Consider the following 26,394-nt stretch of genomic DNA (forward strand, 5'->3'; position numbering starts at 1 on the left):
TAAAATACTTTTATACGTAGCCTAGATCTTCATTTAAGCTTGATACATAGCACGGGATAAGAATTACCTGGTGACCTCTAGTCATTTGTAATAATTACAGAGATTGTCTGTGATGCTGTGTGAATCGGCGATGTCTGTGACAAGTTCCACACAGTCTGTGCATTAGTGGTAGGGATTTTCAATGATTTTTGTTGGTCACATCATAATGCCTGTTGGTGGCGACAAGAAGTGAATGTCTTTAAGAATGAGAAATTCTGTAATTTATTCAATTTATTCGTTGTTCATTTATAAACACTGAATTGTCCAGGAACGAATCGAGTGAGCTGTTGACTAATTCACTGAAGATTTGTTCAAAACCCCAGATTCATTTTGGAACTCCAGTCTGTTGAAACTCCACTTTCTTTGGATGTTCATTGGTTGAGAAAAATAGACAGTATGTAAGTATTATTGTGTATAATCTAAGTTGCTCAATATGAACTTTGTCTTTATTGAACTAACAGTATCACAGTTGCAGTCATGTTTGTATCAGCATTAAGAACAGCAGTACTCGTGATAATGTTTAAAATCCATCTGTAGCCTATACATAGGTGATGGTAGCTAAACAAGCCTGAAAGCATTAGTAAGTTGTCAACATGTTTATAGTTATTTAACTAATAACACACATATTCCCGAGCTTCTCAGTGGTAAACAGAACTTGAGATGCTGTTAATGTCCAATTTTTAAAGGGAGGCTTGAAATGGGTTGAAAATCTGTAGTATTTACATACTTGTGATTACTTGATAAAACAGCACAGTCTCATTCCAAGACGTCATACAACTGACGCTTTTGACCATACGTCAACATCCGCCGTTTTAGGGTACCCTTAAACGTCGGTTAGATGACATTATCGAATCCTAAACCTACCTGTCACCTAACTGACGTTAAAGGTAAAGATGACCCCCCAGGATCATCATCTAACTGACGTTTAAGGGTGCCCTAAAAAGGCATATGTTGACGTATGTGGACCAGGTTATTTGGCATTTACAAGAGCGTCATTTCAGAGATTTGCATGGGTGTTATTTCACGTAGGCTGCAAAGAAACCAAATGTTCTTTGAAGCTGAACTGTGTTTTTCCCCTTAATCTTTAAAGAGCAGTTGGTGACTCACTGTGATACAGTACACTGAGCAATAGAACAACTCCTAAACCCATTGACTTACTTTCTAAATCAGTGCTTGGTAAATAAAATAAAAAACAAGGTGTGCATTTTACATTTGTGAGCATTTTATGAAAAGCAAGCTTACTATTGTTGTATGTTTATACTGCGTTACGTCAGACCCAAGTTTTATTGAGACTTGGGTCTGGGAACCACACGTTCATTTTCTCGTATTTGAGGCGTGGTTTATGAATGCTCAGAGGCATTTATTGGGTGCTACGAATGTCTATCAAATGCGCCTTTACGTAGCATATAGTCAATCGTTTCAATTATACCAGATGACGTATGTAGAGCGACAGAAATTAGACGAGGAAGAAGACGATGGGTCAGAGATTTATGTGTACACAATGGCGTGTATCTAACGGCTGTTTCACACTGCATGCGTGAGCGGCACATATTTTTTTCTGTATGCATGTTAATCAATAAGTGTATTCACACCGCAAGCAGGAACAGTGCGTGAGCAGCAGTGAAGTGGGGGTTTCGCCATCGAATCTGTTTTTGCTACTCTGCTCACGCTAAATTAAAGTGAAAGCACACTTTTGATGGACAAAAATAAATAGGATTTCACACAAAAAGTCCCCAAAATCCACAGAATAAGAGAAAAAATAAAATAAAAAAAGACTCTAAAAAAATTAATTAAGTTTTTAATTATTCAGTTTGGCTGAAGGTTGTGTATTATATTTAAAAAAGTAAACTAGCCAGACAATATTATATATAAACTTTCTTTTAGTTTATAACACACAGACAACTGCATACATACATACAACTAGCTTGGTGCATCTGGATCTATTAGAAAGCCTTGTTACAGATACTTTCCTGCTGTCACTGAGAAGATTCATCTCTCAACGTGGCAGACCGTTCAAACTCTTCATGGACAATGGAACCAACTTTGTCGGTGGAGAGAGAGAGTTGTGAGAAGCCATTGTTGCCATGGCATCTCAGTGGAGAGAACAACACGCTGAACAGCAGATATCCTTCCAATTCAGTCCTCCAAGTGCGCCGCACTTTGGTGGCACATGGGAGAGGGAAGTGAAGTCTATCAAGACTGCACTTCGCGCTGTCCTCAAAGATCAGACTGTTTCTGAACCTGTCCTGATGACAATTCTAGTGGAAGTCGAGGGCATAAGGAATGCGAAGCCCTTAGGCTACTTGACATCAGATGCCTCTAATCCAGACCTGGTCACGCCTAACCTCCTCCTCATGGGCCGTCACGACTCAACGCTTCCTGAAGCAGTCTATGACCCCAGTGACCTCGGGAGAAGACGTTGGAGGCACTGTCAAGATATTGCCAATAGCTTCTGGTCATCCTTCATCAGCCACTACCAACCAGGGCTACAAGAGCACAGTAAGTGGAGGAAAGACAGTAAGCCACTCTCCATAAGCGTGGATCCCCAACTTCCTTAAGCATCATGGCCCGTAGGACGGATTACCCAGACTCATCCAGGAGCAGATGGACACGTACGGACTATCAGTGTTCAAGTGAAGGACCGTACCTAAATTTGTCCTGTTGCCAGGTTCATCCTGCGGATGAAGAAGAGATAACCAAATAGACTTTCTCCTACTCTTTCAACTGCCATGCGGACAGTTGGGGGTGGCTTTGTCTGAAAGCCTATTTGTTCAGCGCTGAGGTTTCCTAAATGCGTTCTAATGCTCCATCACGTGAACTGTGCCTGGACAAGAAATGCAGCGCGCGGCTCAGTTAATCAGTTATTATTATTACAATTGATTCATTTATCTTTGCTTAGACCACATACACTCAATTATACAAACTTGTATATTGGCATCCTGATCTTGTAAATATAGATAAATGATTCTCTGGCCGGAATCTTTCTGTAGTGTTCCCTTCCTAAAAAGAACCACTAGTCCATACATTACAGTGTGTGTGTGTGTTTTGAGCAAGGTGATTTTATCCAAATTGGAACACCAAATCAAAATTGGAAGGAAAGAACCCAATTCAATAGTTTATTTTCTACAGTCGGGAGGAAATATATTTGTTGCGGAGGATGTGCAAAGTGGGCCAAATCACAACAGAGATTTAATTTGTGAAATATGCTTGTACTTACACACCGAGTTCTTATAAAATACTTATTTAGGAGGTTATGCAATGGCAAAGTGATTAAATAAACAGAAAAGGCACTGCAGTGGCTATTTCAAATAAATAGATGGGGTGGCAGTGTATTCCCACTGTACCCTATAATAACTGCAAGAAAACATTTTTGTGTGGCTCTTTTGTCTTCCTCTCTCAAACTCGTTTATTTTGTGGGTGTATGGTATACAGGCTTGAAGTTTGATGCAGTGTTGGTAGAGCGACATGCTTGACTGCTTCAATCAGTCAGCCTACGAGAGCATTTAATTGCTTTGGTGAGCGGCACCCCAGTCCTTTCAATTAAAGCGCACCTGCGATTCCCCATTATCCCGCCTGTAAATGCAATTCGAGTGTGGGCATGTTTGAATTCACGGTGCTTCTCACACCTTTCTTTGGAAGCATATTTTCCAAAGAATGTAGTCTAGTCCTAAACTCTCAGTCAAGTGCCTCATAAAATTATATAAATCCATTCTGAAATATTGATGATCCTGCATTTCAGTAAAACACTTTCATATTAATACAGATGGAATGGCTTCTCAAGAGCTAAAGATCCCATGATAGGCAAGGCATATTTAAAGGCTGCCCATCATTTGAACACCGCTTCAGTCCTGCAGAACCATCTATGCAATTAGCTGAGATGAACGTTTCATCAGCGTGTGTGTCGGCTGTCGCTCTGAGCTGAGAGCTGGAGGGACGGCGCGTTTCCACGATTCTCTTCTGTTAGCAGACTCTCATCAGTCTGACTGACTCGGGCAGTCACAGTCCCGAGCCCTATACATATTTAAACATCTCCTAGGGCTGGCCCACACAAGGGCAGCCAGCCGAGCTATGGTGGCTGGTCGCTTAGTGACACAACGCAGTAAGCATTCAGAAAGCACCAGCATTAAATTTGTATCCCCACTAAAAGAGGAGTAATTTTGTTCTTAAAGGCCCCCTGAAATCAAAATGTAATTTTTTTAGCTTTTAGTATGAATATGTTAGCCTTAGGGTTATGAATAAGCTGGTGTGTTCCAAAACAATGACAAAATGCGCATTTAAGAGATTCAAACTTATAGTCTTTCACTTCCGATAAAATAGATCACAGAGACTTACGCTTCTCATCTTTTGTCCATTCAAATGTTCTCTAGAATCTAAAGCGTCCCACCCCCTGTGCTATAAATACCACTTGGCCAAAGCGACAGGCGTTGACACGTCACTGAGCAATATGGGTTGGAGATGTGTGTTCGGTTGCTCAAAGGCTTGAGTTTTATTCCATTTTCCAACTTTTTAATTAATCATTTTGGCAGGTTTATAGAATGGATATTTTCTCTGAGGAGTGTATCTTCATTTAAATGAAAAAGTAATAAACACTAATTACCTTTAAAATAATTAACTGTTTTAATTAACAGTAAAAATCAAAACATATGAGATTAAATAGTAAGTATATAATACAAAACAATTTCTAAAAGTAACAATGTCCAAGAGCAACACCAGTAAATACAATTTCATTTTTTTTTATTTAGCTCATTAGATTCTCATAGAGGTCCAAAAGTGTGGGAAAATTCATGTGACAAATAATGTGAGCACTATGATTCGCTGTATGAAGTTTTATGTAACAAAGTTTGGGAGGAGCATGTTCAGGTAATCATCCAATCAGCACAAGAAGAAGCCAGTATACATAAAGCCTTCCCTTACTGCCTGTCTCATGACTAATTTCTCAGCATCCCACCACCACCCCTTTACCCCACATTCGGCTGGGTCCGCTCATAGATACCTATGATCTCTAAGGTTAGGGGGAGTACTCTGGGGTGAGGCTGAATTCTGAGCTGAATTTCATTAACATGTAAACTCGTGAATTACACTGTTTGTATGTCATGTATGGTGACTGGTTTGCACATTTGCCTAAATGGGTAAAAGTGAAAGTTTGAGGATGGTTAAAGCTGCAGTCTGGCGTTTTTCCTCTTTGTTGCCATCTCTGTTCGAAATCTTCAATTACAGTCATTCACGAAATTATCAACTTTACGTGAGTTGTACTTTAACACCCTTGACATGGCACAGCGTGGATGAACACGATGTTTAAGGAGAGTGTGCAGCTGTCAGTCACCTCGCCGGTGTGGAGACTGGCATTCAGAATCACAGATTTTTCTTTTTGGAAGTATGATCAACATAAGAATTTTCACCAGAAGATGTTATCTAAACTAACAAGAAACATCCACTTTTGTTCTGGTGATGACATTGCAGTAAATCGCCCTGATTTAATCTAACAATCGCTTATACATTAACATATCACGCAAAACCCGGGAAATTATACTTTGTTCTGAAATTGTTAATGTTAACAACGTCAGTATTGCGTGACTACATGTAATGTCCTTTCGATACGTATTATTTTTTCGGCTCAGGTGCAGGACAACTCAGTGACATAAACAAATAAAGAAGTGTGAAGTCTACACACTGAGAATAACTGCTCCAAAAGAATTTATTAAAAGGCAATGTTTCGACGTTTTCGGGTCGAGACTTGCCTTTAGTAAATTCTGTATGTCTTTGTATGTACATGTACTGTATATCTGTATGTAGTTTTTATGTATAAAAAACATATGTATAACATGATTAGTTCCCTAGTGTTTATTATCAATAGCACTAAAGTCCGATGGTGTAAGTGTATGTTACAGACCATATAAAAATATGAATAGCTGGAGTCTTCATTGGTTAATGTTTAAACTCACAAGCTTTTCATTGATTATGATTATAGAAAAACTCATACCTTGCGGTGAGACAAGAGGCAAGAGTTTTGCTGGAAGCCCCAATGATGGATTGCATTTCTGGTCAATTTCCATTCAGTTTTTCATAAGATTTTCATAAACCAGGACCAGTTAAATATCAAACTTTGGCACCATTATGCTTATCTGTCCTGTTGAGTGTGTGTTTGTGTGTGTTACCTCCACAGATCTCTCCATTCAGGTCCTCACACTGCCTGTTGTCACATTCACAGTTCTTGCCATGAACGCGCTTATCTCCGGGTGGGTGGCAAGTGCACTGGCCACATAAACACTGCCCTGAAACACACAAATACTCTTTGACTGGCCAGAAAGCAAAAAATGACAATAAAACATAATGAACAAAAACAAAATAAAACAATCTAACATGTGGCTATTTTTGCTATTTTATTATCAAGATCTTGTATGAAGGTAGTTAAAAACTACATTTCACCTTGAATATGGCTTATCAAGGTCAACCGAAAAGCTCATTGCATTGAAAAGCAAAGAGTGCCTTAGTCTATGCTTATCATAGAGCACATTAGTCTGCTAAAGTGGCACTGTCGTTGTTTGACATTGACAGCCGCTACAACTCCAGCTCCGTGCTGGCGAGGAGAACAACAAAGCAACGCCCTGTCTGACAACCTCTCAGCCTGCCATGCAGATAAAAGCTGCGTACTGCCGTTGCCACGGTAACTGGTGATGTCAAAACACTTTTCCTTTATCGATTAGCATGAGTGACGTCATGTAGCCCTTCCCTTAAGCTTGCATGCTAAACTGCAAGAGTGTTCACTAACCACCTGTCTTTTCTGTCTTATTCATTTCCTTTTCACTTCTCTAATAGCTTTTTTCCATCACGAGTACCAAATTATGCAGAACTGTCTGCAACAAGTGGAGCTCAACGAGTTCGGTTGAAGGATCAGCCTGAGTTATCATACAAACTAAACTATTAAGCATAAATTGATTCTGCGCGTTATTCGATTCCTTTATACAGACAGCATGAAACACATGATGCACAAAACAGAGAAAGTGTGTCTTTTCCATATGCTTTCATAGTGGCTGGTGGCATTATGTGTGCGTAAATGGAGAAAGCAGCGCTGGCAGCTTTAGTGTGATTAATGGCTCCCTCGCTGATCATGTACTGAGCTTTGGTCCGAATCAAAACAATTAATTCCTTAACAATATTTGAGAGACAGCCACCCGGCAAGTTCAATTCTCTAGAGAGCCGTGCCTTTGCAGGTGCCAAGACAAAAGCCCTGTTGCTCTAAATTGTTAAACATCATAATGGCTCAGCATCATCAATTTCCAATAATATAACCCCCTAATTCATCTCTAAGAGTTACATTATTATAAATTTATGACCATGGTGCTTAAATCCTGAGATGGGAAAGTTTTAGTGTAAACGCTGTACAGGGAGCAGCACCAGCTGTTCTGTGTTAGACTGGGATTTCTATCATATTATCATCTCTGTTAAGCAGTTTTCTGTATATGGTTATGCCACAATTTACAGATTTATTTTATATCTGAAAGGGCAACTTCTACGAATGCATATGCAATTAGGTCAGCTGCAAAAATAACCCATGTCCAAACCTTTTCAGCACTCATTTTCACTGCATGTATTTAGTAAATCCTGACAGTAGGCCTATTTTTTTTTTTTTATACGCCAAAACAGGGTTTGTGCTGGTGCTAATCTCACCCTAAAACTCTTTAGGGCTCAAGGTTTTGTGTGTGATATTATAGTCAAAATATATTCATTTACTTAAAAATAAAGGTTCCAAAAGGTTTTTTTTGTTTGTTTTTTTTTCTCACAGAAATGGCATTAAAAAAAAAAAATGTTGGGTTCCCCAAAGAACCTTCCATGAAACGGTTCTTAAAATAACATTTTTTTTTCTTAGTGTGAAGAATAATAATTAGTTTAATTATTAGTAATTATTTACTTATTGATAAGTTTAGTATTAGTTTAATAATCTGAAAAACTCTTTTCCTTTATAAAGAACCTTTTGTGCAAAAAAAAATGTTCCATGGATGTTTATGGTTCTACATAGAACCAGCTGCTAATAAATAACCTTTATTTATGAGTTTACTTATGAAATCCACCCTTGTAATGCTTATTTTCAACCTAAGACATTCTAATCTCCTATACTTTTTATGACAAATGAGAATTTGGAGACAGCCATTCTGAAGTCAATCTCTAGTATATCTGGAAAGAATGCTGATGATGTATGCCAAGACTCTCACTCTTGTGCCACAAACTTGACGAGGACAATCAGGCTTGTAAAGACACCAGTGTTTAGCTGCACAGACCACTGCCAGCTCTGACATTAAATGACAAGCGTGCTGGAGTCGTGCTGAGTGTATCCTGATGTGTCCCGTGAAGCATGAACCTGCCAAATACTGAGGTTCATGCAAATGAGACTTCCAGGGTGTTAAGTGCAATTAAGAAATGTCAAGAGCCACATAGAACCAGAGGTGGACCATTTCACGGGTTTTTAGATGCAAATGCATGTTGGTTTGTATACATGAATATAAAATAAAAGTACACTGAAGTAAGAGTACAATATTATATAGTATTATATTATCTATTATTATAATTTAACTCATTTATTCAACTGATTCTTTCAAAAACACTGATTCATTCAGGTGTGAGTGTCTTTATGAGCGAGTCAATAAATAATTTACGCAAACAATTAATTCAATTCATGATAAACATGATTAAAAAAACAACACTACTGTGATTTGCATACCAGATCCTTTGCTGTGAAATGCATATCACATCCTTTGTTCGCTCCATTTAGCACTATTTTTGTTTAGAAAATAAAGTAAATACTCTACGATCCAAGTTATCTATATACGGCATTCTACATTTTAAGAGGCATTAATATTTTATGTGTTCCTAATGCACCACTTCTCATCATTTGCTGATTCTGAATATAGAGCATCAGGGGAGAAGTACTAGCTTTAACACTTTTTCTTTTGCAATATTTCATTTCTGTCAGCCAATTTTGAAACATAGCATTTGGAAGCCTTTCAATCAGTACAGAAAATGAAAGGTCAGGGAGGACAGTGCGAGTTGTGTTAAGATGTGACATTTAAAGGCATCTCGAGTCCACTTTCAGGAGCTGCCCACTAGCAACCATAAGGACCACCACAATGACACAGCACTCTGTGTGCAACACATTCATAAACCAAATAACTATAATTCACTTATATAACACATTTGTTTTGAAACTGTCATTTCTAAAATGTACTGTATATTTGGCATGTATTTATATTCATTTATTTTTTACGTGACTTGAAAGTTCAACTTACTATTCAACAGCATGCATAAGTACACATAAGCATATCCATAATTGGACACATTCAGAAAGTACATTTATTCTCAGTGCAGAGCACCACTCGGTCCTTGTGCACCAGAGAAGGCCACCATTATTAAACTCAGAGGAAGTGATTGCAATCAGCCCTAATTCTGCTGATTTGCTTTAAAGATCGCTCATCATGCCAAGCAGTTCCTACAACACACTGGATATCAGTCAACATCTGCGTAGCAAATTAGGCCTTTTTTCCCCTCTCCTGTTAGATGGCTGGGAATGTTGAATGATTGCTGCTGTGCATGTTTAATCAAGATGCATTCTTTGCATACGGGCTCTGCATGGTAATCTATGGAGTGCATTAGTGAGCTAATGAATAGTGTAAAAACCAACACTAAGTAGCTTCCGTGCAATCGAAAAAAAAAAAAACCCAGTGCAATCACTCATTTGTTGCTTCTCAAATGGTAAGATATACAACCATACAGTAAATATCTTTCATATATCATTGAAATGCCAAATGTTTGACCTAAAGATCATATACAATGGAAATGCTGACAAATTCACAAAATAATCAACTTCTCAGTTACAGTTGAAATTGTCTTTTCAGCCTCAGCAGAAACACTCTCAGAACAGGTGTTTCCTGGAGGATCTTCCAGGCTGAAGAGAATGTGAAATCTTCCCAATTTTCACCGTCTAAACTGGCTTTTGTTTACTCTCAAAACCTTTTACAAGCTTTTCTACTGAATCCTGCTTCCTTTGTTTCCATTTGCTACAAGTCACTGGCAGTGATGTCCATCATTCTTAACTAAACTAAATGAGGCAAGCACAAGCCTGATTTAAACCATTAAGTTATCTATTTTTAGTCTGTTACTTTATCAATCCCAAGCAAACTGACTGTAAAAAAAAGGAATTTGTCTGTATTTTTAAAGGATTATGTGTAATGTTTACATAAAATATTAAGTAATATTTTACAGATAATTGCAGATAAAACAAAATAAGCTATAACTGCAGAAATCAACAGCCATTTAACATGTTTTCCATGAAGATCATTAAGCATGTGGGTGTTAAAGTGAGTTTTAAGGTTAAATAATAACGCATTCTCATCCCAAATTGCCATATACAACGCTTTTGCAAAAGCGTAAATATCCAACGCACATGGCACCCTTTAACGTCTAATGAGACGCTTCGGTTATGGTTAAGTTTAGGTATGGTGTAGGGTAAGGGTTAGACTACTAGGGGGCGCCTTCTGCCCAAATATATCTGCGTCTAATTTGGCGTTAAAGGGTGCCATGTGCGTTTGATATTTACGCTTTTGCAAAAGCGTCCTATATGGCGCTTTGGGATGAGAACGGGCTCATAATACACAGGCTACATACAGTAGGAAGGTCTTTTAATCTTGTCTTGCAAATAGATGCTCATTTTTATCATCATTTGTATTAATCTCCCCTAACTTCATGTATATTTTATGTCTTTTATGAATATTTTTTTTTTCAAATCTGCGTTGCAGCACATTGCGTGGTTTGTGTGCGAGTGACTGTGTGTTTTCGCTTGCTCGCGTGCATGATGACGCACTAAACGGCAGATGTAATGGGCAATGTACACCATTACATCTGCCGTTTAGTCCCACAACGGTTAGCTGGTCAGATCTGTCGTCAAGTTTGGATCTGTGTCAAGGGCAAGCGGGAGATTTGTACAGTGGTTATGCGCAACATGTTTACGGGTTCTAAAAAACGGGTATAACTACTTCCGGCCGTCAATAAATAATCAAATGGCAGTATAACTTTACAGTAATAGCCAAACAGGCTAATCCACCGAAGGTTTGCGTGGGTTTAGCCTGTTTTATTAAACTGCTAAGTAGCGTATTCCAATAGCAATACAGTACATCCTAATCAGGCAGGAATTTGCGCAAAATTTGTGTCTAAATAACTAACTATCACCATTTTATATCACACTCAAGAATCTTGAACTGTTTTACTGGAATAGCGAATCACTAAACTACATGTGGTGCTGATTTATTTAGTAGATATTTTGACAGGGACAATACACACTGATGAACATTTTTGGGAAATGTGTCAATGCTTTTCAACTGCTGTCCTGGGCAAGGCCACAATAGCTCATACTTTTAGAAGACCGAAAAAAGGGAAACTGTACACAACATGTAATTAGTTATCAAGAAAAAAACCAACTGAGGATTTCGCTTGAGCCCTAGAGCAGAACAGAGATCTCTCCATTTGTTGAAAGACTTCCCGATGTTGACTCTCCTCGTATTCTGACGCCTGTCTGACTCAAATTTGGCCCTTTTGGTGGCACTAGACAAAAGTTTTCTTTTCTTTGTCTTACGTGGAGTTTGCATCGGGTTTGGTATGGACTACAAGCCGGTCTCTTTGAATCCATTGTCGCTCAGTTGTCTTCGCTGATACGGAGAGTGGCGGCAAATACACAAAACTGCCAGACATAGCCAGGTGAGCGTGAACGCGTATGACATCACACCCAGTCTCAAATTCTGTCCCGAATCCCTCTTATTTATTTTACTGTACAGGATTATAGAGGCAATCGCAGTGATCAGAGAAGGGTTTATTCAGCTCACCAGACAATTGTTCAAGCATGTATGGGTTAGAAAAAACGGCATTTTTAATATTAAATGTTGCACAATGCACCTTTAAGTACTTAATTAGAGATAGGTCAAAGTTGTGAAATTGGATCTGTACAAAACAAAAAAACAACAACACAATACAAACATCATTTTTTTTACATCATTTTGTTGTTATTTTACACAGAAAAACTATATATTAAAAGAAAATGAATTTTTCTTTTTATTAGATTTTTTTACCATTATTTTACATTTTTTTTAGATTTTTTTTTTTTATAGCGTGTGTAAATGTTTGATTGATTCAGCCAGGATGACAGTCTTTCTTTGATTTGATATTCAACAATGATCTCAAACAGATACAATCATGCCAAAGGTAATCCATACACATTTCAAGACAAATTGTCGAGGATAACACAAAAAAGCTTCAGGCTTAATTGTGGGAATGAAATTCAGAACAGAGGAAACCTTGATAATTAGCTGCTGTCAGGATAATGGATGCAGCAAGCAGACCTATAGCTCCAATCATGGGTGAAATTCTATGTGAACAGATGTATAAATCATCATTTTGCTGGCCACGTCTCAAAGCTCACTGTATGGAGGGACAGTGAATCTATGATTATTGATGCTGAACGGTAAAGCTTCAGAGCAGCAGTACCACTTCAACATAAAGACAGTTTCACAGGGGACTCGGAAAGTACAGGGCTGGGGCTGGGGCTGGTCTTAGGTATTAACATGTTTGAGCCAAAAACCTGAGCTGTAAATAAAAGACCCTGGAGCTGCAGGAAAATGATGTCATTACAGTGCTGATTGGCTGGTGCATCTTGAGCTGTGTGGAAGAAAAATCTATTTCAAAGCCCTTTAAAAAAGAATGATGCACTGGTCTATATAAAGAAATATTAATTATATATACACTTTATTTTATGTACAATATAATACATACTTGATTATTAATCATTAAATCAATAATAATTATTTTTTTATACAATATATAAACTATTATTTATTCCTGTAAACACATGAAATATGGTGACATGAAATAATAGTTTAAAAGTTTTTTTTTGATGAGTTTATTGAACCTTTAGAGTATATATATATATATATATATATATATATATATATATATATATATATATATTAATCTAAAAAAGTTTATATGTGTTTTTGTTGAAAAACTATTTTATATATTAGGCTCAATATGGAGCTCATACTCGAAATATGCAATTTGGTTCAGTTGCTGATATTTGAATGGCCAAACAGTAAGATGAAATTCTGATCGCATGTAATGTAAATCAATGTGATCTCTTTAAAATTATAACAGACTACTTATAAAAAACTGCATGTACTGTAAATATCAGTACAATATTTGAATTATACATTTTTAGAAATAAAGCTCAGTAGTTTTAATTGTGTGGACATGTGCGGTAATGCAGTAAAATTATTGAGAGATGTACAAATAAATGTTCCTCGAAAGCCACAGTATCATATTTGAAAAAATGTGATTTCAGGATAATCAAGTTTACAGTAAAAAGGCGTGCCACAACCTGAAAGGAGAAGTCTTTAGAATTACACTAACATGCATTTTAAGCAAAAAACCATAAATCAGACAACAGAAGGTATAGTATATTGTGACAACCATTTTTTTTTATCATTTGGAAAATTTTTAGAAGAAACCTTTTAGAAATCATAGTGGGTATCACATATGTAACACAGCAGGCTTTATATGGTTAATCAGAATACATAGTGGTATACCACTAATAAAATTGACTTCAGTCAGTGCTGCAATAATTTAAATAAATAAACTGGCTTCCTTCCAGGAAATCTCACCATTTGGATGAAGCAGATTTTAGATTTTTGAAAGAATTTTACAGCTGAAAGAATTCAAGCTAATTAGTTTGAGTGACATTGTTACACTTATAATAATCATTTCCTTTTTATGAGAGAGAATTCACATTGTGCTTTCTATGTTCCTTTAAAAACTAGAACAATACAATGCATCTGGTTCACTTAAAGACTTGTTTCTAAGTTTCACAGACTTCAAGACTTACTGCCAGATTCAGTGTTATTTCAGCTGCTACAGAGAGAACATGCCGAGCTAAAGCCTTGAGGGATGAAGCACAAAAGCTACATGTATCTGATTCTTCCAGACTGCATTTTTTACATTTGTATTTCTTATACGCTGGATGTAATCATCATCAACTTTGTCTAAAGCAAGTATTTACTTTTGCACTATAACACAAACAGCTTGTGTACTGAATTATGTGTATTCTTTTTCAACCCAGCCATAACAGCAAAAGCCATTTAATTTTTTCCTTTTAAAATGAGTCAAGTTATATTATCTGCTCTATGTCGCTAGAGTATAAAAGAGCACGGGGGAGGAAATCCTTTAAAAAAAAAAAAACAAGTGCACAGAACGCAGGCTCCATTAAAGTTAAATTATCACCTCGCTGAGTGAAACAGGACTATTATTATCACCCTTCACTTTCCTAGGCAGGGGGAACTATGGAAATAGCATGGTCTCAGATCAATCACACTAGTTATGATTCATCTACTCTGACTTATTTTTTCTTTCTAAAAATGCAAAGACAGTATACAGACCAGCGTTATAAAAGTTCATTACAAAAAGTACCATTGTAACCACATATTCGAGGGTAATTCAGATGATTGTGGCAATTCGTCTTAAATCTATATATGTAAATGTTACTATAAAATCATATTAAATTAATATGGGATCTCCAACAGTGCCAGAATCTTTTTATAGTTTTTTGTTCCCAAATACTGTAACTGCATATATATATACATATATATATGCATATACAGTATACTGTATGTATATATATATATATATATATATATATATATATATATATATATATACATAGACGTGTTTGGTTTCTTATAATTATTGCTGAAACACAGCTTCCAATTAACTGCAGGCCTTAAAGAATGACGCATAGAGCCACAACATTATGTACGTATGTAACAACATGTGTCATTCAAAACAGACTGTTAAATGCTAAATGACAGTATTGCTAATTTTAGCATTGATCTTTCCGCTCAAGCTTTGCATCATGCCATGTCGGAGCGACTAATCAGGAGAGCCGAAAATTACACACTTCACCTTTAAGAGTCCTCCGGCCTACCATGCGACCAACAAATGTAACACCTCGGATCTGTGAAACGGTGCTGACGGAACCCACTTTGGCACAGATGAATAGACACTAGACTTAATTACCTCTGCCAAAGCAGGGCAGGCTGGAGGTTCCCCGACACTTCTTCTGACTGGCTTCCACAGTCAGCGAACAGGAGAGAGGATGATCACATTTCTTTCCAGCCCAACCTTCCTTGCAGTCACACCTGCCACAGTTACACTGGCCGTGACCTTCAAACAGACACATAGCAAGATTTAGCGTCATCTAATGGATGAACAATTGACTGAAGCTATACCTGAAGCTGCCCCAGATACAGGAAAAGACTATACATCAGTGGTGCATGTGTCGGTTTATGGATTTGAAGTTAAAGGGCACAGCTCACAGGTCTGGTTGACCATGAATGTAAAAATGAATTGTGTACACACCCCTCTGAGGCAAACATAATATTGAAGCGAGCCTCGCATATGGCCGCAGAGTCATTCCTCAAGCATTAAAACAGATGTTGAAATGTTTCTGAACTACATCTGTTGTTCTTCAGCTCAGGATAATCCATGTGGCCTGTGTTTATGCAAGATCACAGATTGGTGGAGTGAACGGATATCAAACAGTTCCACCCTGTCCTCTTTTTCAGCAACGTCAGTATTTTCACTACTGGATTTTGGAATGTGAAACATTTCCTTTTGAGGGGGTTTGATGAAGCCAAAACTGAACATTTCAACCTCTTTTCTTTGGAAACACACTGCCAGAGTGACATGTGGGAAACAAATGTAATATATACAGCACGAATGTGATAATAAGAACGAGAAGTTTGACAGAAATGTTTCAACTAGTCCTTCACCTGAACAGAAATCATCCGAGTATCTGTCGTACATGGCATGGCAACTTCTCTCGTCACACTCGCAGGTGTCTCCATGGATGTCACCCCAGTCTCCTGAGGGATCCACGTCATAGCAGGTGCACTCGCCACAGACACATGTGCCTACAAAGACATTATATTAAATTATATTCTATTATATTCACAATCAACCATTGACAGTAAACCATGCAGTCAAACATTGACAATCATATTTACTAACAGGTGTGACTCTTGAAAGGTTAATTTAACCATTTACAGGAGCTCAGAAATCTTAAACAATTGAATCACAATATAGATGGATGGATGGATAGATAGATATAGTCTTTATTGTCCCATAGGGATAATCATTTTCTCCCATTCTTTTTTCTTTCTTCCATAGCACAGACATATCACATATGAGGAAACACTTGTTTTTCCTTTTTTCAGAGTTTCCAGCGTACAGACGACACCATTGTTAAAATAATGCCCATTCAAACCAATCCACAAAAATGACTAAAAACACTGTACTCTACTGCCAGGCCATTAGATGGCGATGAAACACAAAGGCTGATCATCTCGTAATACGTTCGCGAGATTCTATAACTTGAATATTTCTTCAGGATTGCCATTGCTTATTTGCAAGCAAAAGAGGTATTCTATCAGACTTCATAATTCGAGGAAAATGGATTTCCCCATACATAACGTCTCATTCCCTCCTCTCAGGGAACTGCGGTTACGTGAGTAACCAGAGACGTTTCACGGCATGCAATTCGATCCAGCTCTAATTAGCAACCAACAATGACATTAATATAATTACTTTCTTTCAAAGAAAAAAATTACATTTGAACCATATTTCTGTCATGGTTGATGGCTGTAATGAAGCAAATGACGAAAGAGTAATCTTAAATAAATGTTTAATCCAAGAATCAAAATAATAACCAGAAGAATAACTCAACCACAAACACTCTCATGCACATGCGGATTACTTGTTCAGTTTATCGCGGTTCATTGCCATCTAATGGAGATGGTCCTCAGTACAGAACACGAAATCCAGGGGGAGGAGTTACAAATACCTAAACCTACCATCTCCGCCCCCTGATCCCTAACTCCACCCCTAATCCTACCCATCACCACCCCTTAGATCTGGGCCCAACTCCGCTCCTGAATATCGTGTACTACAATGAGGTGCTACTGATCTAATGGCCTGGCAGCAGAATACAGCGTTTTTAGTCGTTTTCGCGGATTCGTGTGAATGGGGATCGTTTTGACAATGGTATCATCTGTACGGGGAAAACTCTTGGTTTTAAGCATATCGTTGTAGTGTAAATTTACCCTAAAACAGAAAACCAAAACATGAACAAGAGGTCTGTGCCAGGTAAGGCCGTTTTACGATCGTTGGAATATGGGTTCAAATGGTTTTGTCTGTGTTGGGAGGATTAGAGCTCAGTGAAACAGTTAGCTGCACAGCACTATAATTGAAGTGATGTTGAAAAGGAAAGCCAAATTTCTCCTGGGGGCCAAATCCTCCAGAGCCCAGCTGACAATAAAGGGACCATGCATGGCAAGGATTGATGAGGATGCTTACTCAGTTCCAGCTAATCTATTGCTGGGGCGACAGTCATGGCAACAGAGCTGCGGGAAACACCTCAACTCTGATGAATCCTAGACAGACCAGTTGCAGCACAACTGGAAATCCTGTTTTCTCTTATCTGTGTGGAGAAAGCACCATGGGAACCGAGCCAGCTGGCGCCCTGAGAGCAGGAGGCTAGACCACTTTCGCTGCCATCATTCAGATTCTTCTCATGGATATAGACCTTATTTACATTTCGCTTGATTTGTTGTATGCAAACTTTGGTGAATGCTTAAAAAATGGCATGAGCTTTATTATTATGCATTTTTTAATGGCATGAGCTAAATTATTAGTTATGCACGTAAAAGTATATTGTTCCTTACTGTAAGACCCATAGTCAGAAAAGCAAATACAATGATATAGCCCACTGTTCCATAACCTTATTACTGACTTGGTTAGGCTTATTTCCATTTGGCTAAGACTCAGTGGGAGTCCATTAAGAGAAGGCAGAAATGATTAAAGATCAGGGATGCATACAATATCAGTTATCAGCCAACATTCGGGTGTTTTAAATCCGTAATTTAATTAAATTGACCATATTGGCCGATATTTGGATATGTATGTATTATCGTTCTGGGTCAGTAAGTTTTTTTTTTAATGAAAAAAATTAATTCAGCAAGAACATTACATTGACCAATTGTGACAGTACAGATATTTAAAATGTTACAAAAGATTTCTATTTGAAATAAATGCTTTTATTTTGAACTGCAGCCTACATACATCAAAGAAAAGGACATTATCACTGTTTCCACAAAGGTATTAAGCAGCGACAGAATGTAAAGAACTCAAAATCAGCATACGAATGATTTCTGAAGGATCACGTGACACTGAAGACTGGAGTAACAGCTGCTAAAAATTTATAATTGCCATCACAGGAATAAATTACGTTTTAAATGTATTTAAAAAAAAAAAAACTGTTGTAATCATTTTTCATAATACTGTTTTTCCTATATCTTCAATCATAAGAGAAATGTTCTGAGACCCTTTTTTTCCAATACCTGGACTCAGGGTATCGGCCGATACTGAGTACTGATCCGATACCTGGATGTGTACAGTATCTAAACAGCTGCAATTCATACTAGTACTGTATGAATTGATAGCATTTTTTATGGTGTGCTTCAGACTTATTCCTTAAAGAAAACTCACACTTCTCAGCCTCCCTGGGAAAGTCTACACCAGGGTACTGGAGAGGAGAATGCGACCAATAGTGGAACCTCGGATTCAGGAGGAACAGTACGGTTTTCATCCAGGCCGTGGAACTCTGGACCAGCTCTATACCCTCTACAGGGTGCTGGAGGGTTCATGGGAGTTTGCCCAACCAATCCACATGTGCTTTGTGGATTTGGAGAAGGCATTTGACTGTGTCCCTCACGGTGGCTTGTGAAGGGTGCTTCGGGAGTATGGGGTCCGCGGTCCTTTGCCAAGGGCTGTCCGCTCCCTGTCTGACCAAAGCAGGAGCTTGGTTTGCATTGGCAGCAGTAAGTCAGACTTCTTCCCGTTGCATGTTGGACTCCAGCAGGCTAGTTCTAGCCAGGGGCTGGACGGTGTCAGGTTTGGGGACAATACGATTTTGTCTCTGCTCTTTGTGGATGATGTTAGTGTGTTGGTCCCTTCAGACCAGGACCTTCAGCGTGCAGTGCACTGGTTGGTTTGGAGCCAAGTGTGAAGCGGCTGGAATGAGAATCAGCACCTCCAAATTCGAGGCCATGATCCTTAGTTTGAAAAGATTGGCTTGCTCACTTCAGGTCGGTGGAGAGCTCCTGCTTCAAGTGGAAGAGTTTAAGTATCTTGGGGTTTTGTTCACAAGTGAGGGAAGGATGGATCAGGAGATTGACAGACGGATCGGTGCAGCTTCTGCAGTAATGCGGTTGATGCACCGGTCTGTCATGGTGAAGGAGCTGAGCCACAAGGCAAAGCTCTCGATTTACCGGTTAATCTACGTTCCCACTCTCTCCTATGGTCATGAGCTTTGGGTCATGAACATAAGGATAAAACAGGGGACGAAATGAACTTTCTTCGCAGGGTGGCTGGGGAATCCCTTAAGAGATAGGGTGAGAAGATCGGGAGACTCGGGAGGAGCTCAGTGTAGACCTGCCATTCACAGGGCAGAACATATAATTGAAGGGTATAAACAGAATATAAAATAGGAAAAATGAGGATGGATAGCTTAAAAGTGGAAAAAAAAAAGAATTCCTTTTTGTGCACTGGAACAAACAAGTGCACTTTTTTTGGAGCAAAAGTATCCTAATTGCTGTTAGAGAGGGTTTTTCTTTCAAACAGAACACAATACTGCTGATGAAATAAATATGTGGTCAAAAATATACAGTAGATAAGATGTCAAAGGAAGACCATGTGAGATTGTATTTGTTCTATTGGAAAGTCTAACTGCTGCTAAAATGCTGTTGTTTTTAGAAACAAATGCTGTGTGCCCAACTTTTGATGCAGAAAACCAGTGTGGTTGCTTGTGATGAGTGGATACGGTTTGTGGGCAGATTACTTAACCACAGACAGTGGTTCAGATGTGAGGTTGAGTTTATACAGTGCCTCTTCACCCTTTTGCTGTAATCAATTTCAGAGAAGCTCCCTGTAGGTTCACCAGCAATATGAGAGCCAAAGCTTTTTTGGCAGCCTGATGTATCTTAATGGAGAATACATTGTCCCACTCTTATTTGTGCTTGTCTGATGAAATTACTTTTGCTGAATACAGCAGATATGGTACAGTTAGGCATATTTTGTAACAGATTCTGTGTTGAAACCCATCAAATAAAAATATAATTAGATTTAGATGCCCCAGCAGTAGCATCAATTCATTTATTATTTGTTAAAGGGTGATAGAAAACATTGGTTATTTCCAAGTGAGGTAAATACTTTCACAAAGACAGACCTCTGTTGCTGCAGATCTTGCCATCTGGAGATGTGCATCTCCGCTTACTCTCCCATGGGCTGATGTCACACTGGAATTCACATTTATCTCCATGCCAACCAGCCGAGCAGTAACAGTTTCCACAGTAACACTTTCCATGGCCTGCAACCACGAACAGGGAAAAGGATTTTTTAGATTTTTTAAAAAAATATCTCATCTTTGTAGGCAACAAGCAGGTTATAACACAGGCATCATGTAAATTAGGGGGTGGCAGTGGCTCAGTGGTTCATGTAGGTTGTCAACAAACTGGAAGGTTGGTGGTTCCATAGACATAATAAATACATAGACGCCCTATTGGCCGCTGGAGCGTAAGTCAACAGCGCTGCCATATTGCGGAGGGCATCTTTCTCATACTTGTCATAGCGAGAATTGAGAAAAATCCCTGTTTTGTGTGCTGCTTGGGGCTGTACAAATCGTCACACAATTAAAAACAGGTCAATTGTGTCAGGTCAAAAAAATATGTACTGTATGTAAATATGTAATATATATATATATATATATATATATATATTACATATTTACATACAGTACTTTTTTTTTGTTTACCAGGCTAGCCATCTCATTTGCATAAAGCCACCATTTTAGAGTATTTCAAGTAAGGAAAACAATCAGGTGCCACTCGATATAATATGGTGTAAAATAATACAATAAAATGAATGTGTGCAAATATTTTTTGGGGACTACTGTAGATGAATCTAGAAGCACTGGTCACACTGTGGTCATACCTCCACACATTTCTCCAGAGTCTTCATCCAAACACTCGCTGTCATCACACTCGCAGTAGCGTCCGCTGATCAAGCCCTTCCCATCGGGATTATGGCACATGCAGCTGCCGCAGTGACAGGTGCCTGTCGGCCATAAGATACATCAAGTTCAAAATCCACTAAATTCATGCTGTCACTCATCAAACACACTCATACATATGAAGACACTCACAGACTCACACAACAACACCCGACCTAAGGCTATAAATACTATAAAATTGCATGCTATTTATTTATTCTTAGAAAAAAAAAAAAAAATTTCAGCACCCAGAAACATGTTAGCATAAGCACAACTATACTGTATGTGGTCCAAGTTAACCCAGGAAGTGCGTGGCTAATCGTGACAAGAACATATAGCTATATAAAATTCTATATAATAATAATTTCAATAAAAATTTTTAAGTCTAATCAGTTGAAAAAAAAATCGACATATATCTCAGAATAAATAAACATATCACATTTTGAAAATCAATCCTGATGCACAGTACTTTCATGTACACACGCCCTGACATGGTGACAAATATCTGCAAAGCAGCTGGGTCCCCAGTTAACAACACAGACACATCAACAAAAGTTAGTGTTCAGGTCAGTGTAAGGGTTAAGTACAGGGTTTGGGGCAAGGTGTGAAATACAAGCAGGCTGTTATTATCTAGGCCACCCAGAAAGAATGTTTGGACAACTGCACACCATATATCTTGACCTTTAATTCTCTTACCTTTATGCCCTCATGCAATACCAAATATCAAACGTCTTACCTGCATTGGAGCAAACTACACCCTGGGCATTGCGACAGAGGTCTTTACTGGTTTTGCTGGAGAGGGAACATTGCTCCTGGTACTGACAGGATTCCCCAAACCAGCTTTCATCACAGAAACACTTTCCACAGTTGCATATCCCATGATCTGTAGTGGACACATATGCAGATTACAATTATTGATTGTATCGAGTAACATGCAGTCATAATACAAAACCACAGCATAAAAGTAAATAGGTTGATAACAAATTATATTATGTCAGAGGAGCCAAAGAGCTCCCTATGAGATCGATTTTGTCATTAGTAACACATTTTGTAAGGTGTTTGGAGAAAGGTGAGGAGCAGGGTGATGTGCAAAATTAACACTCTCCACACATGCATGCTTAAGAAACCCTGAGAGAGGAGGATAGGAGTTGTGTCTGTTTCACATATGTGTGCTTTTCACAGCTAAAAAGGTGTTGAAGATTTCTTATGGTCTACTTCCACACAATATAAAATTGCACAGCCATTTCCCATATACACTGGAGGTCTGCTACCTGAGCAGCGTAAACGTATTTCATTTTTGCAACTCATTAAAATAAAAATAAAATGCTCAGGTCAGGTAAGAGTCTTGAACAGGTTCATGCTTTAATGTAAAGATCTCTACTAAACACTTTCTTACACTATTTGTTGAATGATGCGGTAGCTATTTAATTGCTCAGTTAACAAAGCAAAACGTTTCCCATATATTTTGTTGCATACTTCAACAACTGTGTTCAAATTCTATTGTATTTTGGTGCAAATCCATTTGTGGTATGGTAGAAGCAAGCCAACATGCATAGGTTGCTTGACATCCTCTTGAAACTATGAAAAAATCTGAAATGAAAATACAAAATGAAAGGCCAAAAAACTTAAAGGAAAGCTTAGGTCAGGGCATTTCCATTCCTAGAGGGCCATGAACTGCAGAGTTAAGTTCCAAGCCTAATCACACCTGCAGGTAATGCTGAAGACGATGACTGCTTCAGAAATCGCATACTCTCCAGTGTAATTACTTATTTTGACTAAGTGTAACTTCGCAATCCCTAAAAAAGTATGTTCTATATAGTATGAATGTAATCCGGACATACTATCTTTGCCATGTTGTCATTATCACCATGTGACCTACCAGCGTCAGTTACGTTGTTTCACTGGCACTCACAAATCCTCTCCCGTAGTCTCATGGGATAGTAAAGTGTCCATCGTATACGCACTAAAGAATTTCTCTGGGAGTAATAGGTTGTCAGGAACTATCTGCCTTTTATGAGTACAGTCAATTCAGACATACTTCTTATGCCACATACTGTATTGTCTTTTGCCTACCAGGCCTATAGTATAAAAGTGTGTGCTTTTGGATGCAGCCCTTGATTAGCTGGTTCTGATGTGATTAAATTAGGTTTGGAACTAAACTCTCTGGGTTGTGGCCCTCCAGGAATGAAATTGAATAGACCTGGCTTAGGTTAGTCATGAAGTTCTGCAGGTGCTGTGCAACCACAATGTCAGGGCCAGTATGCTTAACTTTAATGCTTCTCACACCATGGACTTCCTGTTGGACAGGCAGAAATGGATTTAATACCATGTAATCAAAGTCTGTCCTGCAGTCTCAAAGCACTTATTTCTACAGCCGTTTGTGCACTTTGTGTGTTGCCTACTGAATAATGATAAAGTTCACTCTCAAAGAAAGCAAAGTCATTCTACTCACAAATACTGAAATATTTTTTTTCATTCAATTTTCACCATTCTTTCTCACCTGGCACCTCCTCTTCTTTCTATCTTCCTCTACAATCTGCATGCAAGAGTACCAAGGTGATACAAGAAAGAAAATTCTTGACTCCATGGATGAAAGTGCATTTGTGCACAAAAAAAAAAAGTCAGACAAAATATGCTACAAATACATCCTGTTATTGTAAATCAAGCTCTTTTAGCCACATCCTGAAGTGTCATTCTCAATCACTCCCTGCACTAATCCATCATGTAAATTTGATGTCGTCTTCAAGGGCCATCCATCAGTCCTCAACAATAGCCTTGTTCTGCTCCTGTACTCATTACCAGAGAGTCTTGGCTGCTTGTCACAAACATTCAGTGTTTCGTAGCCAATCTGGGAGGGAAAGGCAAGATTTATGCTAATACCAAATGGAGGATACATCTATCTTGTGCCCTAGAGTTTAAAAGCAAATTGGTATTGTAAATGTTAAGCTATAAGCCAAAAGATGATTTAAAAATAAAATGTGGAGTGATACAAACGGTGAAACAGTGAGAGTGCTGACACTGGGGGAATATCGGAAGGCTTTCAGCAAATCAGATTGGAGAACCAGAAAGAACTGTTGTGTGTATGTGTGTATGTATATATATATATATATATATATATATATATATATACACACACACACTCACCTAAATGATTATTAGGAACACTTGTTCAATTTCTTATTAATGCAATTATCTATTCAACCAATCACATGGCAGTTGCTTCAATGCATTTAGGGGTGTGGTCCTGGTCAAGACAATCTCAAACTGAATGTCAGAATGGGAAAGAAAGCTGATTTAATTTTGAGCATGGCATGGTTGTTGCCAGTCGGGCCGGTCTTGCCAGTATTTCACAATCTGCTCAGTTACTGGGATTTTCACTCACAACCATTTCTAGGGTTTACAAAGAATGGTGTGAAAAGGGAAAAACATCCAGTATGCAGCAGTCCTGTGGGTGAAAATGGCTTGTTGATGCTAGAGGTCAGAGGAGAATGTTGCATGGTCTGATGAGTCTCGATTTCTGCCGAGACATTCAGATGGTAGAGTCAGAATTTGGAGTAAACAGAATGAGAACATGGATCCATCATGCCTTGTTACCACTGTGTAGACTGGTGGTGGTGGTGTAATGGTGTGGGGGATGTTTGCTTGGCACACTTTAGGCCCCTTAGTGCCAATTGGGCATCGTTTAATTGCCACGGCCTACCTGAGCATTGTTTCTGACCATGTCCATCCCTTTATGGCCACCATGTACCTCTGATGCCTAACTGGCACAGTTTCAGACAGTACAGATCAGACATTACACATTTTATTAGAATAACATGCTTGCTCTTAAAAAGTGTCTTCTTCCCCTGAACTTTTTCAGAGGATCCAGCTTTGACCTTTAATGCCTTTTCAAGTAACTTGTTTTGACCATTGAGAATACCGATGAGTGACATTAAGTAAAGACAAATGTTAAACCTATAAATAATGATAAACCTGGGGAAAAATAAAAATAATAATATGGATGCAGTGCCCTTTAATGACTAACATAGCTAAGGCTCTCTATAAGTTCAACCCAGACAGGTCATTTGAAGAATTGCCTAAACCACCTTGTTGTAAACCAGCAGTACAGATGATTCTAAAAACAGGAACAAAGTAAAAGTACAAATTCATCCTTTTTTAAATTACATTTAATATGTTCTTAAAGGGGTTCCTGACGTTGCTGCCTTATAAAAGAAAAGCGATTTTTTCTTTATGATTTAAACCAGTGCTACCTGACTGAAGAAAACAGAGAAAAAAGGCTGTGGTCTTCCCATGATGTTATACTCGGAGCGGTTCACATCCTCAGACTCAAATTTTTGAGTTTCTATGCTATCAACACCGAAATGAATCTGCAGCAGTCAGGTCATACAAATCAGTGATCTTTAAGTTGTTTATGTTCATCATTATTGTAATATTATGTGCTTTGAGACATGGTGTCATTTGACACTGTCTCTCATGACGCTTTACAGACTCTGCTTTGGCTGTACGAGTTCATGTGTTTTGGAGGAGGTGTGGCTTTGTAGAGGGCTATGAAGGGAGGGATCTATGCTTTTAAAGCTAGCTTGGAATTGCTAGCGTCTACAAAATTTCCAACCCTTCCTTTAATTACCCTCGGTCAATCAAACTGATACAACAATGTGGATGTATAATCTGTAGTTTTCATGAAAGTCCTAAAGTTGTCAAATATGTGAATTTCTTGCTCCAGATAACACTGGAAATCAGTATAGCTACATTGTTACACGTTAACATTACTAGTCATATTTGTTTTGAAAGACGTTTGATGCCAGAGTTTAATCCTATATATGCAGATATAAATACTTTGACATTAACTACCACCCACTGATATGTGGGAGGAAGACTTTGGTCCTTGCTGTCCACTGTGTTCCTGATTTTGTGCCACCAGGGCAATAATTTACCCCCTCCCTGCTGATGGGCCAAGGCGGTCGCGTAGCCACCCTATATGACTCAGTCAAAACAGCTGTGAACAGTATTAATAGATGGTGTGTCCTCATCAGATAAATTGTAGACAGTGAGCAGATTAATGAGTCATCAGATGCTAACGACTGTTCCCATTTCAGACAGTGCTGTCCATGTTAAATACTGACAAGGAATATGGAGTGACGAAGAATATGAATGCATGCAATTAA

The 26,394-nt window shown here is 38.4% G+C and overlaps 1 protein-coding gene across 1 annotated transcript in view; it reads right to left on the reverse strand.

The window, feature by feature from the left end:
* The window catches only part of itgbl1 (integrin, beta-like 1), a 41,301-nt gene that overhangs the window by 4,343 nt on the left and 10,564 nt on the right, over positions 1-26,394 (reverse strand). The window contains exons 3-8 of the mRNA XM_039655474.2: positions 21,966-22,112; positions 21,172-21,294; positions 20,408-20,548; positions 15,897-16,037; positions 15,142-15,288; positions 6,195-6,311 (exon numbers count right to left, since the gene is read on the reverse strand). Coding sequence (XP_039511408.1) covers positions 6,195-6,311; positions 15,142-15,288; positions 15,897-16,037; positions 20,408-20,548; positions 21,172-21,294; positions 21,966-22,112 — 816 coding nt within the window. The remainder of the gene's footprint in view (positions 1-6,194; positions 6,312-15,141; positions 15,289-15,896; positions 16,038-20,407; positions 20,549-21,171; positions 21,295-21,965; positions 22,113-26,394) is intronic.

This window comes from Pimephales promelas, chromosome 7 (genome assembly GCF_988280905.1).
Source record: "Pimephales promelas chromosome 7, fPimPro1.hap1.1, whole genome shotgun sequence".
Taxonomy (NCBI): Eukaryota; Metazoa; Chordata; class Actinopteri; order Cypriniformes; family Leuciscidae; genus Pimephales; species Pimephales promelas.